This window comes from Gouania willdenowi, chromosome 11 (genome assembly GCF_900634775.1).
Source record: "Gouania willdenowi chromosome 11, fGouWil2.1, whole genome shotgun sequence".
Classification (NCBI taxonomy): Eukaryota; Metazoa; Chordata; class Actinopteri; order Blenniiformes; family Gobiesocidae; genus Gouania; species Gouania willdenowi.
The window spans coordinates 23,695,692-23,710,242 of record NC_041054.1 but is presented as its reverse complement, the minus strand read 5'-3'; the positions used below and the strand labels follow the sequence as shown (position 1 = coordinate 23,710,242).

Sequence of the window (14,551 nt, the reverse complement as noted above, 5' to 3'; positions counted from 1 at the left end):
CTTCCTTTCAGGTCTTCTAGTTAACACTTGGGTGAACGCTCACACTGTGGAACTCTTTCAGACTGTTTTCACTATAGAGATTAGTAACAAATGTAGGGACTTCATCTTGCGTTATTGGAGAGTTTGCTGATGTTTTAGAGACAGGAAAGCACGTATCACTCACTGTTGTGAGGACAGTAAGAGGCTCACAGTCACAGCCACTCCTCACACACAAGCAGCGAGCCCAGATGATCAGAGCAGACACTCCACATCCACACTGCAAATGAATTGCGTCTGTTCTCACTAACTTGGATAATGTTTCTCTTAGGTTTACAAGCAATTCATCCTGTCTGTTCTCACTATCTCGCTCTGAGTCGGTATGTGGGGTAGACTATCCGCCGACTGAAAGTGGATCTGCCCCATATACTGAGTCAAAGGGGCCTCTATGGACCCTCCTGAACACATTTGTGTCTTTAAATTGTTGCTTCTCCACCTTGGTCTTCCTTTTTCATGTAACCACTGTTCCAAAAGCCACGATGAAGACTTCTGCTGGAACATCTGCCATTGTACTTTCCCTATTTTCAGGTCGTGAACACGCATAGATTTTTGACGAGAAGATCAAGCAGCCAAAAGTAACGCCCAAAACAGCTCATGGATTGCTCTGTTGGTAAAAACCACTCTGATTGGCTGAAGTCCAGCTCCTGTAATCCTAAAGCTCATTTACAGCCAGGAGAAGGAGAAGAACTTCACTGTCCACTCAGAACACTTTGTATTACAATATGCTCAAACATGAATATGGATTTTTGACCAAATGACCCCAAAGAATCTTACATACTGCAGCTTTAAACGCCATACTGAAATAATTATTATTTTTTTTTTTACAGAAAAATGCTTACAAGGTGGAGCAGTTTAACCTGAGATTTTAAGTTAGGTGTAGGTCCCTATGGTAAAACAGAAAGACATGTTGTGTCTTGTCTAATTTGCTCCTGCTGCAATATGCTTTGACGTGTTTCTTGGTCTTTTAGCTGTGAAGATGAATAGAAGACCTTTTACAGAAGCTACCTAATTGGTTATGAGTATTTGGAGGAACATAATTAGTCTGAGGGATTTTAGGTAAAGCATCTCTCAAGTATTGACTACAATAAGTTTGGTCTCCAGTTACCAGATGGCAGCTTTCCAATATTTAGTGTTTGAAAAGGTGAAGAAGAGCACAGCCACTTAAATAGCTCTGCAAAAGGCTGACACACACGGAAAGTGACACTGCAGGGTGTTTCTCAAAGGTGAGTGGCAATTACACAACTTCCTCAAAGAGTGATATTCAATCATCTTCATTCAACGTGAAATTTCAGATGGAGGTGAATGTTCTAAAAGAATCCTGTGGGTAGGGCTTTGAATACATGACACTTACTGTAGGCATATCTTTATAAACCTTCTTCTCATCATGAGTTGTCAGAGTGGATGACATAAATAAATGGTGAATCCAAACAAACGCACAAAGTTTTTAAAATTTCTGAAGAAAAATACAGAAAATTATTAAACATCATGTAGTTACTGTTTTTGGGAATGCGCAACATCTAAATAGAGCAATAAAAACTCATAATGGAAACCCCTGAATTTTGAAAAAACACTCAAATATTGCTAAAAACTGTTTACACTTTCATGAGGAGGAATTTTAGATGTTTCAATATTGAAATGTGTCGCAAAAGCGCCATGGAAACACTTTTTCTGCAAATACACGTCACAGAACGTGACCTACCTGGTCACATGACCACCTCTCTCCGAGTAAACAGGACACGGTATGTGTAAACAGAAGAGGAGACTGGGACATTTCTTAGCATTATACTTTAAAATGATTACTTCCACATTAGACGTGAAACAACAAAGGAATACGTAGTGTTATAAGGAGGTTTTGAGCTTCCGTGATCCTGCAACGAAGACTCGCGGGAGTTACGAGACTGCAGCCCGAAACACGTTCAAAGCGCAATTATACTTTGTCGACATTTAGAAATATCGCTTTTATTTTGGAAAAATCTGTAATGGAAACCCAGCTATTGACAAGCACCTCTAAACCAATTGTAGTTTCAATCAGATCGACTAAATGTAATCAAATAAAAATGAAAACATGTTATATGTAATAACATGGGCCATGTTACCAGAGCTGATGACACAATCACATACATTATTACATCTACAGTAACTAGTGTGTCCAAAGTGTGATTTAAAAATATGAACTGGCACCTGAATCTGTTATAAAGTTATGAGTCTGTGTGTTTATAAGGTTGAAAATGTTCAGTTACACACTAAGTTAAAGTAATAACAAGAGATTCTGATATTGTAGCTGTCTAACCTTTCAATAGAAGTTCAAGGTCATGCTTCAACTGAAATGGTAAAAAGCCTATTGAATAAAGAAAAAACAGGGTACTGTATGTGACTGTTCAGCATGATTCACTGTCTCATTTTATGATCTGCCTTGTATGGGCTTCCTTCAAATGAAAATGAAAAAAAACGGAAGCATTGACTGACATTTTACAGTTTGTGCTGTTACATAATCCTAACACCTATATTAAGGCAGGCAGTATAAGGCCTTTCGAGTGAAACTTTGTGATCAAATGTTTAAATATGCAATATCAGGAGGTCGGAGGCACCATCCTCACTTATCAACATCCATACTTAAACACAGTTTAGCTGTCCTTTGTACCCCCATTATGTATCTGAAGAAAGAAAACTAAACTTACTACATTGTCTTGTCCTCATTCACCCCCATCTCATGGTACAAAAACCAGCCAAAGACCAGCAGCACCTGCTGCTTTAGCCTTTCAAGAAGAGCTCACCATGGAAATAAAAAAAAGTTCTTGATTCATACTGACACAACCAAGTTCATAAATACAGCTGCAATTCCAGCTCTTCTCCTTTTAAGTCCCCTTTACATTTTTGGTGTGGGGTCTTTGCGCCAGGCTGGCATAGTAGGCACACTGGGAGGGATCACATTGGCCAGGAGGACCAGGAGGTCCAGGCTGACCATGAGGTCCAGGGTTTCCTGCCTCTCCCTGAGCTCCGGCTTGTCCGGGGCTTCCATCTTTTCCATAGCCAGGCATACCTGCAGGACCTGGAAAGCACAGAGGACGCTTCAAAACTCAGTCTGAACCAAAACCTTTCTGATGAAATCAGGATAAAAGAGCAGTTGTCACCTATGGGACCGGAGGGACCTTGCTCTCCTCTGTCACCGATACCAGGTTCTCCTTTTTCACCCCTTGTTCCTTTCTCACCTGTGAAGAAGTTTGAGAGAGGGCCTTTGTTTTTCGTTGTTTTTGCTTTGTTGCACTTGTTTACACGTTGTATACATTGCAAAAAAGTAGAAAAAGTGATGGTAGATTCTCTGCAGAAATACTCTTGTGGACTCAACAAGATGATGATACAGGATTGTATAATTAGTAGCTGCCGGGGAGGCAATACTCACTGGGATTAAACTGGTGCTATGTCACAGGAATTATGCAGACTGGTTATAAATGGCACTGGTAACTATTTCACACAGCCTCCTATAAAACTACAAATTATTACATTTATGATTGTGTGATGAAATAAGTAGTTCTGCGAAGTTTTCAGCAGTTCATTTGCAGATTTGTTTGTCTTGGACAGACCTTGGTGAGGAGAGCTAAGCTAATTTAGCGCCATATATCCCACGCACATATTATTATTTAAAAGTTGACAGCTGCCTCAAAGATTTGTAGAAGTCGGACAATATATGGGAGAAATTAATTCCAAAGGACACGCTAGCTGAGTTTCTATTACCCTCGGAAATGCGCAAAATCTAAACACCTGAACTTCAAAAAAACACTCAAATTTTGATAAAAATGTATTGTGCTTTTATGGGTAGGAATTTCAGATGTTTCAATCGTGTAATGTATGGCAAAAGTGCTATGGAAAAACGTTTTTTTTCGCAAATACACGTCACAGAGTGACGTGATGTACATGGTCACATGACCGCATCTCTCCGAGTAAACATGACGCGGTACATGTAAACAGAACAGGAGCCCAAGACATTTCTAAGCACTTTAAAATTATTAGTGCCACATTAGACGTGAAACAACAAAGGAATACAGTGTCATAAGGAGGTTCTGAGTGTTCATCTTTCTGCAGCAAAGTCTCGCGGGATGAGATCTCACGGAAGTCACGAGATGCCTGCCCAAAACAACGTTCAATGGAAACACGTTCAACTGGAAACCCAGCTACACATATCCTCAGTAGAGGTTAGATTTTAGGCCCGGGTCGAGCCGAGACGTCAAGCATTAGAATCGGGATGGGCTTCAAGATTTTTATTTATTTTTATTTTTTATCTTTATTACAAATATATTATTTTTTTAATAAACACAAAAACACTTCTATGTTGTTGTGGTATCATTTTTAAGGTGATAAAGGGGTTTTCTGGATTTTTTGGGCCTGATCTAACCTCTAATCCTCAGTCATCTTTGTCTTACCCTTAGGGCCCATGGGTCCCATGGGTCCTTCTCCTCCATTCTGTCCTGGCATTCCAGACTCTCCAGGAGGGCCTGGTCGTCCAGGGCTGCCATCCTTTCCAGGAGACCCTGGAGGTCCTGGGCGTCCTGCCATACTCTTGACGGGAGCCGGCTGGATTTGAGCCATGAGATAAGCCATTTTGGCTGAAAGAGCAAAAAGAAGAAAACGTAATTTTCAACCAACAAAACCAAAGGAAAGATACAGTGCTTAAGAAATTGTCGACTCACAATCTAATTGTTTAGCCAGCTCTTCTTGAATGAGCCGTCTCATCTGCTCCAGTGACACCGACTCTCCCTAAAGAACCAGAGTTGGCTCAGGTTTCAGTTCCTGTCTGTGAGTTATGAGCTGCTAATGTATGTGAACTCACCCTGGGTCCTGGAACACCAGGGTTTCCTGAAGGTCCTTGTGGCCCTGGAGCGCCGACCTCTCCTGGCGTTCCTGACATGCCCATCATTCCTGTGTGGCCCTTTCTGCCTGGAGGCCCTGGGTTCCCAGGCATACCTGGCTCTCCGGATTGTCCTTTGTCTCCTTTTACACCTGAGTCTCCCTGTAGTGATTCATAACACTTTTTAACAATAAAGCAATACATACATCAGCTATTACATTAAAACTATTACCATTTCAAGCAGTGATTGACCATGTTTTTCCATTCTAATGATGTAAATCAGGGGTCACCAACACAGTACCCACGGGCATGGACCATGTGAGGGGCCCTCAGGAGCTCTAGTCGCCAATGAGCTCCATCTGAAATCTGATTTACTTTCCAGGATTGAAACTCACAAAGATAAATACATATGAGTATGTAGTTAGTAAAGTTAAATATTTACTGATGATTATGTTTTAGTATTAAATGTACCATCTTTAAATGTTTATTTCCACTGAATATTGTGACAAATGTTTTTTAATGTTGCAGGTTTGGTGTATGGTCACTGGTATGTTTATATATAATTATATATAATATACATTTCCTACCTTTAATATGTTAAGGTTTCGTTTGTTCAGACAACAGTTTTTCAGGAGATTTACTTTGATCTCCTGACATGTTTCGACTGTCAGCTGCCAGTCTTCTTCAGAGGCATCTGGTGATCGCGTTGATGTGAAAAACAGTAGTCTGAATAAATGAAACCTTAACATATTATTCAGAAAGAACTTGCTGGAATTATTATGTGGAAGTTAAGGAAACATCAAAGCAATCAGCAGATGCCTATGAAGAAGACTGGCAGTTGACAGTTGAAACATGTCAGGAGATCAAAGTAAATTTACTGAATAAATTATTTATTATATAATGAATTATTTCCTACTTTTTTAGGCTATTGTTAGTCTTCCTTATTATCTTACCCTCTAATTAAAATGAAACTGTGAAAATGCAGTATTGTAGAAGTGCGTTTCTAACTGTTAGTGTTTTGGATTATATACAGTACTTCCTGTAAGTAGCTCCCAGTTTCAGAAAGGGTGGTGACCCCTGCTGTCAATCATCATTGTTTTCAAGGTTCTCTTATCTAGTTATGATTTAGCTAAATGTTTTAGCTGTTCCTTACCTTGTCACCTTTGTGGCCTCGATCCCCACCCCTACCAGGCATTCCCTGTGAAGAACCAACAACAACAACTGTATCTGACCCCACCACGCCTTACAAATAGTTTTTATTGTGACTTAGGAAAAAAAAAGCTCTTTACCTGCTTTCCCTCAGGGCCAATAGGACCAGGTGGACCCTGAAAAATACACAAAACAGTTACAATAACCAGAAATGTTGTGTTATGTTAGATGTTTTTGACACACCAACATCAAAACCATTAAGCACTCACCGTTGGGCCTTTAGCACCACTAAATCCTGGTAATCCCGGGTTGCCAGCTTCCCCTTTATCTCCCCTGAGCCCCTGTGTAACAGCAGGGAAAAAACAAGCCTCGGTCACATGGCACTCACGTGTCTGTGCAGACTACTGTACCTGTACCTGTACCTGTAGCTGTACCTGTAGCTGTAACCTTTAACCTGTAGCTGTAACCTGTAACCTGTACCTGTACCTGTACCTGTACCTGTAACCTGTAGCTGTACCTGTAACCTGTACCTGTACCTGTACCTGTACCTGTACCTGTACCTGTACCTGTAGCCTGTAGCTATAACCTGTAGCTGTAACCTGTAGCTGTACCTGTAACTGTACCTGTACCTGTACCTGTAACCTGTAGCTGTACCTGTACCTGTACCTGTAGCTATAACCTGTAGCTGTAACCTGTAGCTGTAACCTGTAGCTGTAACCTGTAACTGTACCTGTAACCTGTACCTGTACCTGTACCTGTAACCTGTAGCTGTACCTGTACCTGTACCTGTAGCTATAACCTGTAGCTGTAACCTGTAGCTGTAACCTGTAGCTGTAACCTGTAACTATAACTGTAGCTGTAGCTGTAACCTGTAGCTGTAACCTGTAGCTGTAGCTGTACCTGTAGCTGTACTTGTAGCTGTAACCTGTAGCTGTACCTGTACCTGTACCTGTAACCTGTACCTGTAGCTGTAACCTGTACCTGTACCTGTACCTGTACCTGTAACCTGTAGCTGTAGCTGTACTTGTAGCTGTAACCTGTAGCTGTACCTTTAGCTGTAACCTGTACCTGTACCTGTACCTGTAACCTGTAGCTGTAGCTGTACCTGTACCTGTAGCTGTACTTGTAGCTGTAGCTGTACTTGTAGCTGTAACCTGTAGCTGTACCTTTAGCTGTAACCTGTAGCTATAACCTGTACCTGTAGCTGTACCTGTAGCTATAACCTGTATCTGTAGCTGTACGTGTAACCTGTAACCTGTAGCTGTAGCTATAACCTGTAGCTGTAGCTGTAGCTATAACCTGTAGCTGTAGCTGAATCCTAAAAGCTCTGCTCATTGTTCACCATTTACTCACATTAATATTAGTATGTGTTTGTTTTGCTGGATCAACTACATTTCCTAAACCCCTGGGGCAGAGTTGGGGTCAATTACATTTTTCAGTTACAATTACATTAACAATTACCTATGTTCAATTACAATTCAATTATGATTACAGTGACCAGCATTTTTTCCAATTACAATTCAATTACAATTAATTTTCATCCTCAGAAAGTCAATTACAGTTACGTTCTCAATTACTAAAATGAAATTACAATTAATCACAATTACTGAGTCATTAATAAATAAGTGAACCTTCCTCTTGTGTTAGCTTTCTGTTAGCATCTCTTATGATAACAGGTCATGAATAATTTGTAAAATACACTATTGATTCCCTTGTGAGGCTTCCTAATCAATGAAAATATGGGTTTTCATTTAATATTTTTATTGTGGACATCTGAGCCTTTATTATGTCAGTATACCCCTAGATTTATATGTTTTTTAAATGGTAAATGTGAGAAAGCTTATAATGAAACACATTTTAATAATTAACTACATATGTGTAGAACTTAGAACTGTAACATGGTTCCCCAGTTTAGCGTTACATTATTCAAATTTCATGGACAATTACACTGTAAACTCAAACGTTCACAGTAATTAAATAGATTCAGTAGTTTATATTCAAAGCTCTAGAAAAGGTTCTAATAAGTTAATTATGTCAAGTTGGCGTAGCATGTTCTTCATTTCTTAGTTACTTTAACTAATATTTTATGAGTAAATGGAATTACATTTGTTTATAAGTAAGCGTAACTTAAAAACACAACTTAAGTACATTTTCATATAATTAAGTAATTACATGCTAAGAATGATAAAGTCCAGTTATTTCTGTTGTTTGAAATAGGGATTATTTAAAAATAAACTTCATTCTTATAGCACTTTAATTGAACTGTTATCAAGAAGTACAACTAGCCATCAAATCTTTTAACTTCTGGAAAATTTAAGTTATTAAACATAAAAAAAATATAAAAAATCAAGGCAATTGAGTGCCTCAATTTTTTTTTTTGAGTTATGGTAATTCATGTTTACAATGTACAATTACCAAGTCAATTATCTGAACTCAATTACAATTTAATTACGATTACGACAGCAACAGATTTACGTCATAATTACGCCATCATTGTAAATAATTATGAATTATGTGATTACAATTATAAGTGACCCCAACTCTGGTCTGGGGATATCGTCATTCATATTTACAACCAACACAATGAACACATTTATTATTATTCTCTGCTCTGTAGCACTTCTTGTTTAAATGTAAAATGCAATACAAATAAAATGGTGTATTATTAATATTATCAATGTGAAGGTGTGATGACAAACACCAAACTTGTGCTAGGGTTAGGGTTAAAGCTACTTTGTAAAATTGGCTTATACAAACAGTACGGGAAATATTGTTTTATACTAGAAATAAATGGATATTATGAATTTATGAGTTTACATGAATCCGTTAGAAAACGTGTTGACATAAACCAAGCCTCTGGTTGGCCTTTGCTGTTTTCTTTCACCATAATTCATGTTTTCACATCTAACCTTTGTTCTCTACTATATGTGATGAACAGCTCCCTCTGCTGAATGATACAGTTACTTTAAATTTAAGACTTTTTTTTTATTGCCACATCAATTTCATAGGGTTCGGGTCATTTTTTTTTCTTCTAGTGTTTATTGCAGACGTGTAACTGGCGTCCCCCAAAGTAAACACACAAAAACACACATTATGGCAATACACACACAGAAAAAAAAAAAAAAAAAAACACACACACACAAGATGACTACAAAAATAACAACAATCCAAAAAAAAAAAAAAAACAATAAGCTGTTGGACAGGATAATTTTAATTTTTTTCAAAAACGAATGTTGCCATTTATTTTGAAATGTGAGATAATTTACTATCATAAAATCATACATATTATATGTTCAAATTTTTTGACTTTTGAAACATTGATTTAAAATTGATTTTATTGACAATGAAGGCCTTATTTTTAGATTCATGAATTTAATGCCTTTTCATACTTTTAAAGGATCCGTGGGAACCCTGTGATAACACAAGCTCCTTTCTGACACTGCACTTCATATCATCTCTCATCAAGCATCATTTGTTTTTAATGCTAAACTATCCTACAGCCTTAAATTATACATAGCGTGTCATGAGATCGCCAATATTCTAATACACGTGATGCCAACCTCAGATTCACCAAACGTTCTAAATATGATTTATATTCTTTCTTCTAATAATGTCACCTTTCATCCATCAATCATGAACTCTGTTCAACACTGGTTAAAGGCCCCTCTGAAGCACTTTTAATCACATTTAGTATCACCAAAGTAGTAGTGATGACCATACCTGTCAAGTTTTGGATTTGGATGGAGTATCCATTATATTTAAAAACAGGTGTATAAGAAATCTAAAATAACCACTTGTCAACCACTTACGAAATACAATTATGTGATTAAAATCTATAGGTCTACCTTTGTTGACATTGAAATGCTGTGAACATTCCTACTAGGGCTGGGCAATATGAACCAAAACTCATATCTCAATATATTTTCTCAAAATGGTGATATATGATATAAATCTAGATCATTTTATCAAATAAAGTGTGACCAGAAAGACAATTCTGGGTTAAATTTGCTGATGCAAAATGCCACACGGACACATTTATTAACAAACAGCTGCACAATATGTGCCACCTTTGGCTTTTTCACCTGTAAGGGACAGCACGTGTGAGTGAGTTCTGTAGTGTGGCTTGTTATGGGGAAGGTCTGAGTTAGGATACACTCATTAATCCATCTAATTGAGCGCGAAACAAAACATAAATGTGAGCAGCTTTTTACAAGCTAAAAAATACACAGACGGCATGAAAACATGAGCAGGACCAGAAAACTGCTGAAATAAATCCTAAACACTCCTATTGTGTGTGGAAACCTGGTCCAGGAGCTGGGGTGGAAAACGACTGCTCTCGCTCTAATTTCCCCGTAAATATCCAAATATCTCACAAACAGAAATACATACATATATATATATATATATATATCTTTAAACATAAAAACACTGCTTATCTGGTTTTTGATATTTGTATATTTCTGTTTTGATTTTTAGTCAGTAAAACAAAATAACCTCACAATTTATTTGTTATTTTGATTTGGTGTTAAAATGGAATAACCAAAGAATGAAGAGTACATGGATTCTGCACACCCTATACTTACTAATATATATATATATATATATATATATATATATATATATATATATATGCAATGTTGTAATTTTCTATATTTTGCCCAAATAGGAAACTCTATATATTGCCTAGCCCTAATTCCTAAATGGGTATATGAAGCACATTTTCTTAAATTAAATATATGTTAAGTTCATATACAAGTCATGTTGCATATTTAATGTTAATTTCACATTGCTTGTCTTTAAGTTAGACAGATGTACAGTATATGAGATGAGGTTTCATGTCACATGTGTGATGACTAAGTGTGATGAAGGCTATCGCTGACGTTGCTCACAAGCACAACATCACCTCTTTTGATGTGTCCTCTGAGCCTTAAGGCAACATCGACAGATCTAAACTTTCTAAAACGAGCCTTGAATTATAAGAATTCTATATTTGCTGTATTAAAACTCAGGGATCAGTGTGGTTTATCACTACACTGACACTTGTTGCCATATTCTGTGTATTCTGTCTGTGAATTTATTTTCCAAGAGCTAGGTTTTTGAGTATTATAATTACCCAGGAGTAGGTTGATATGTGCAGGACTTAGCAGCCAATAAATAAACAAATACAAGCTGATGTTCAGGGCTACATGTACTGTATGTGATAGGAACAGATAACTCACTGGTGTTCCAGGGACACCTGATTTTCCTGAAGGTCCTGGTGCACCTTGCTTGCCCTGGGTTAAAACACAATGACAAATTGGAAAAATACTGACAAGAAAATAGCTCTGCTGACTAATCCAAACTACGCACCGGTTCTCCTCTTGGTCCTAGGAGTCCTTCTGGGCCTGGAGGTCCTTTTAACCCCTGTGGAAAGAGAAAGGTTTAAGCTTACCTTTTAAAATCACTGCTGCCTTAATCATTTATCATGGTTGAGGAGAAAGAAAGGAGTGTTTATAACCTTTGGTTACGTTAGAAATGGAAATGCTGCTTTGTATGCTTAACTCACAGTCCCATAAAAAATTGCTATTCGTTGTGTGTTAGTTTGGCAGACAAATAAAGGACTGAGAGCACTGAGAGATTTTTAATGTGCACATCTAAAGCGTTGATGACGCTTGATTAAAGTCTTGGAAAAGCAGACTTTTATTAAAGTCGATTGTTTTAATCAGGGAAAAACAATCAGTTCCTCACACTGGTGTCTGAATACTAAACATGGATTACACTGTGAAAAATGAATGTGAATTCAAAGTTTTTTTTTTCCAATAAAATTGTAAAGGTGTACAAATGTGAATGTCTTGCCTTTTTAGGTCTTCCATGGTTAACATTTAGTCAGTGTTTCTTGTCTGTTGAAAAGATGCTTGGTTTTTTGGGGGATTGTTGTGTTCTGAGGGGGGTTTCATACTGAGAGAAAACCTATAACCACTGTGGCGTATAAGAAAGATGCCCCGTGTAGGATTAGAACCCCTGACCCTATGCTTTCAAGTGCACTTCCTGCGGCACCAAAAGCCAAATGTGAGTCCTTTTTATACACATAATTTGACTGTTAACAAATGTAAGCTATAGAAGTGTTAATTTCCATGGCAAAGGCAATTATCTGAACTTAATTTACGATTACAACGAATTATCAACTACGCGATAACAATTATGATTGACGCCAACCCTGATTTATGTATTATTATTATTATTATTATTATTATTATTATTATTATTATTATTATTATTATTATTATTATTATTATTAAAACCCAGCAGAACTGATAATACCAAAGAACAAATAGCCACTATGCAGAATGCAGAGCCAACTAACTATGATGTGTAAGACACTCAGGGCCGGCCTTCCCGACAGGCAACACAGGCGGCAACCTTGTTGTGTCGCAGAAATGCATTGTTTTGTCTTGATATTTAAAATACATAATAATGTGTACACACTGTGACAAGACTTGAAAAAAACAAAACAAAAAAAAAACACTATTTCTATTTATTCATGGGGGGTCAAAGTCCACTTTTGCCTATGGCACCAATGACCTAAAGCCGGCCCTGAAGACACTACATGTCATTTTTAGGAAAAGACCAGAGGACTGTTTATGATTGACTGTTGGGATGTTACAATTTATAGATGGAAACAGAGAGTTGGGGAGTAAAGTTGGTTTGAACTTGTTTAGAATAATCATGAATGCTCCAGTGGCATTATATAAAAGGTTAGACATACTTCTTTTCCAGTTTTTCCATCCCGTCCAGGTGAGCCAGGTTTTCCATCCTCTCCCTGAAGGAAGAATGAAAACAAACCAACTGAATAGAAGAGTTTTCACAGCACCAACAAAACAATATTTTACAACTTTAAACCAGGTATTTGACTTGACCCTAAGGACTGTAGTCCATAGCAGTGCAGGGGGACTGCGTATCCATGGCAACACTTTATAGCTCCTCTAATGAGCCATCTGCAGGTTATTACTGCCAGTCTCAGTGTAATGAGGTGTGCTATGGGTCATGGCAGAGTGACAGAGTTTTGTCCAGAGGGTGTGTGGGAACGCTGCAGGTGCCCTCATTCATGACTACATAGAATATGTGAAGCCTTCAACATGGTGTCACGTCACTGTGTGACATGTTCAGCATGCACTGGCCCTCAGGTGATACATCGAGGAAGGAGTTACAATCACAAATTACAATTAGCAGATGCTTTTATCCAAAGCAACATACAACATGAGCAGTTATGGTTAAGGGACGTCCATCATCCCATAATGATGGACCAGGTTCGATTCAAACCTGAATACAAGCCTGCTTCCTTAACCGTTACGCCAAAAATGACTCTCTTAAAAGTCTTGAAGTTGCTCCCTTACTCGAGTAAAAGTAAAAAAGTACATGCGACTAAATGTTAAATGTACAATACCAGTGGTTCCCAAACTTTTCACATTCCTGTACCCCTTCAAACATTGAACCTGAAGCCGTGTACCCCCTACTCCTGCACGCTTAAAAACATAATAATGTAATGTCATATACAACGTAGCCCTTCAGTGAAAATCTGACCCTTTAGACCATCAAATTTGGCCTGCAGGAGAAAGTTAAAAAGACAGAAAAAACAAAATTTATTGTCCAGATTACCAAATAATTCAGTTAAAGATAAATCAGCTAAAATATCTAAATGCACAAGTTCAATGTATATCCCGCAATATTTGGAGAATCGCAATTTCCCCATGCTTTTTTCCCATGACTGCAGTCATTTTAAATTTAAAATTGTTCAAAGAAGTCAATTTTTCTGCAATTATTTAACATAATTTCCACAAATTCAATAAAAATATGTCTAAAAATTAATGAAATTTGAAAGAGAAAATCCTCCAGGGACAGATATGTCACTTATTGCTTGGATATTGTTGGCGTCTTACATACTTTATGCATGATTTATAATTCATGTAAAGTAAAAACTTGGGTAAATTAATCTCTTTTATTTAATTTCCATTCACGTACCCCCTATGACAACTTGCGTACCCCACTATGGGAACCTAGGTACTGTACTGAATTAAAAATGTAAAAAAGTAAAACAAATGTTCCTTCAATTACAAAACTTATTGAATACTGGAAACAATCTGTTGACTTTAAACTCCTGAATAATTTAGCACTTATAATAATTACAATTTCTAAATAAAATGTGTCAAGAAAAAAATAATAAATTAAATATGTGGATAATTTAACACTCATTATAATTAAAACTTGTAAAACAATCTTTTTTTTTGTTTTTATGTAAATTCTCAGTTAAACCCAGAGCAGCTTTGAGTTTAACATTTGAACTTGAAAATGTTAACTATAAAACTATGGGACCTGCCTAAAAAAAGCTGAAACTACCAAAATATTGCATCTTTTTACGTCGTGACGTCATCTTTGAAGGTCTTAAAAGTAACGAGCTCATTTTTAAAATGTAAGGAGTAAAAATAAAAAGTTTGCCAAAAAAAAAAATAGTCAAGTAAAGTACAGATACCAGAAAAAAGTACAGTA

The 14,551-nt window shown here is 37.2% G+C and overlaps 1 protein-coding gene across 2 annotated transcripts in view; it reads right to left on the bottom strand.

Annotated features, from left to right (window-relative positions):
• Positions 1-849: 849 nt before the first annotated feature.
• Positions 850-14,551, bottom strand: part of col22a1 (collagen, type XXII, alpha 1) — an 88,437-nt gene continuing 74,735 nt past the window's right edge. For both annotated transcript variants that reach the window (XM_028461229.1, XM_028461231.1), the window contains 11 exons: positions 12,774-12,827; positions 11,378-11,431; positions 11,248-11,301; positions 6,298-6,369; positions 6,169-6,204; positions 6,033-6,077; positions 4,862-5,041; positions 4,722-4,788; positions 4,455-4,637; positions 3,168-3,245; positions 850-3,085 (listed from right to left, as the gene is read on the bottom strand). In XM_028461229.1, coding sequence (XP_028317030.1) covers positions 2,892-3,085; positions 3,168-3,245; positions 4,455-4,637; positions 4,722-4,788; positions 4,862-5,041; positions 6,033-6,077; positions 6,169-6,204; positions 6,298-6,369; positions 11,248-11,301; positions 11,378-11,431; positions 12,774-12,827 — 1,017 coding nt within the window. In that variant the 3' untranslated portion in view covers positions 850-2,891. The remainder of the gene's footprint in view (positions 3,086-3,167; positions 3,246-4,454; positions 4,638-4,721; positions 4,789-4,861; positions 5,042-6,032; positions 6,078-6,168; positions 6,205-6,297; positions 6,370-11,247; positions 11,302-11,377; positions 11,432-12,773; positions 12,828-14,551) is intronic.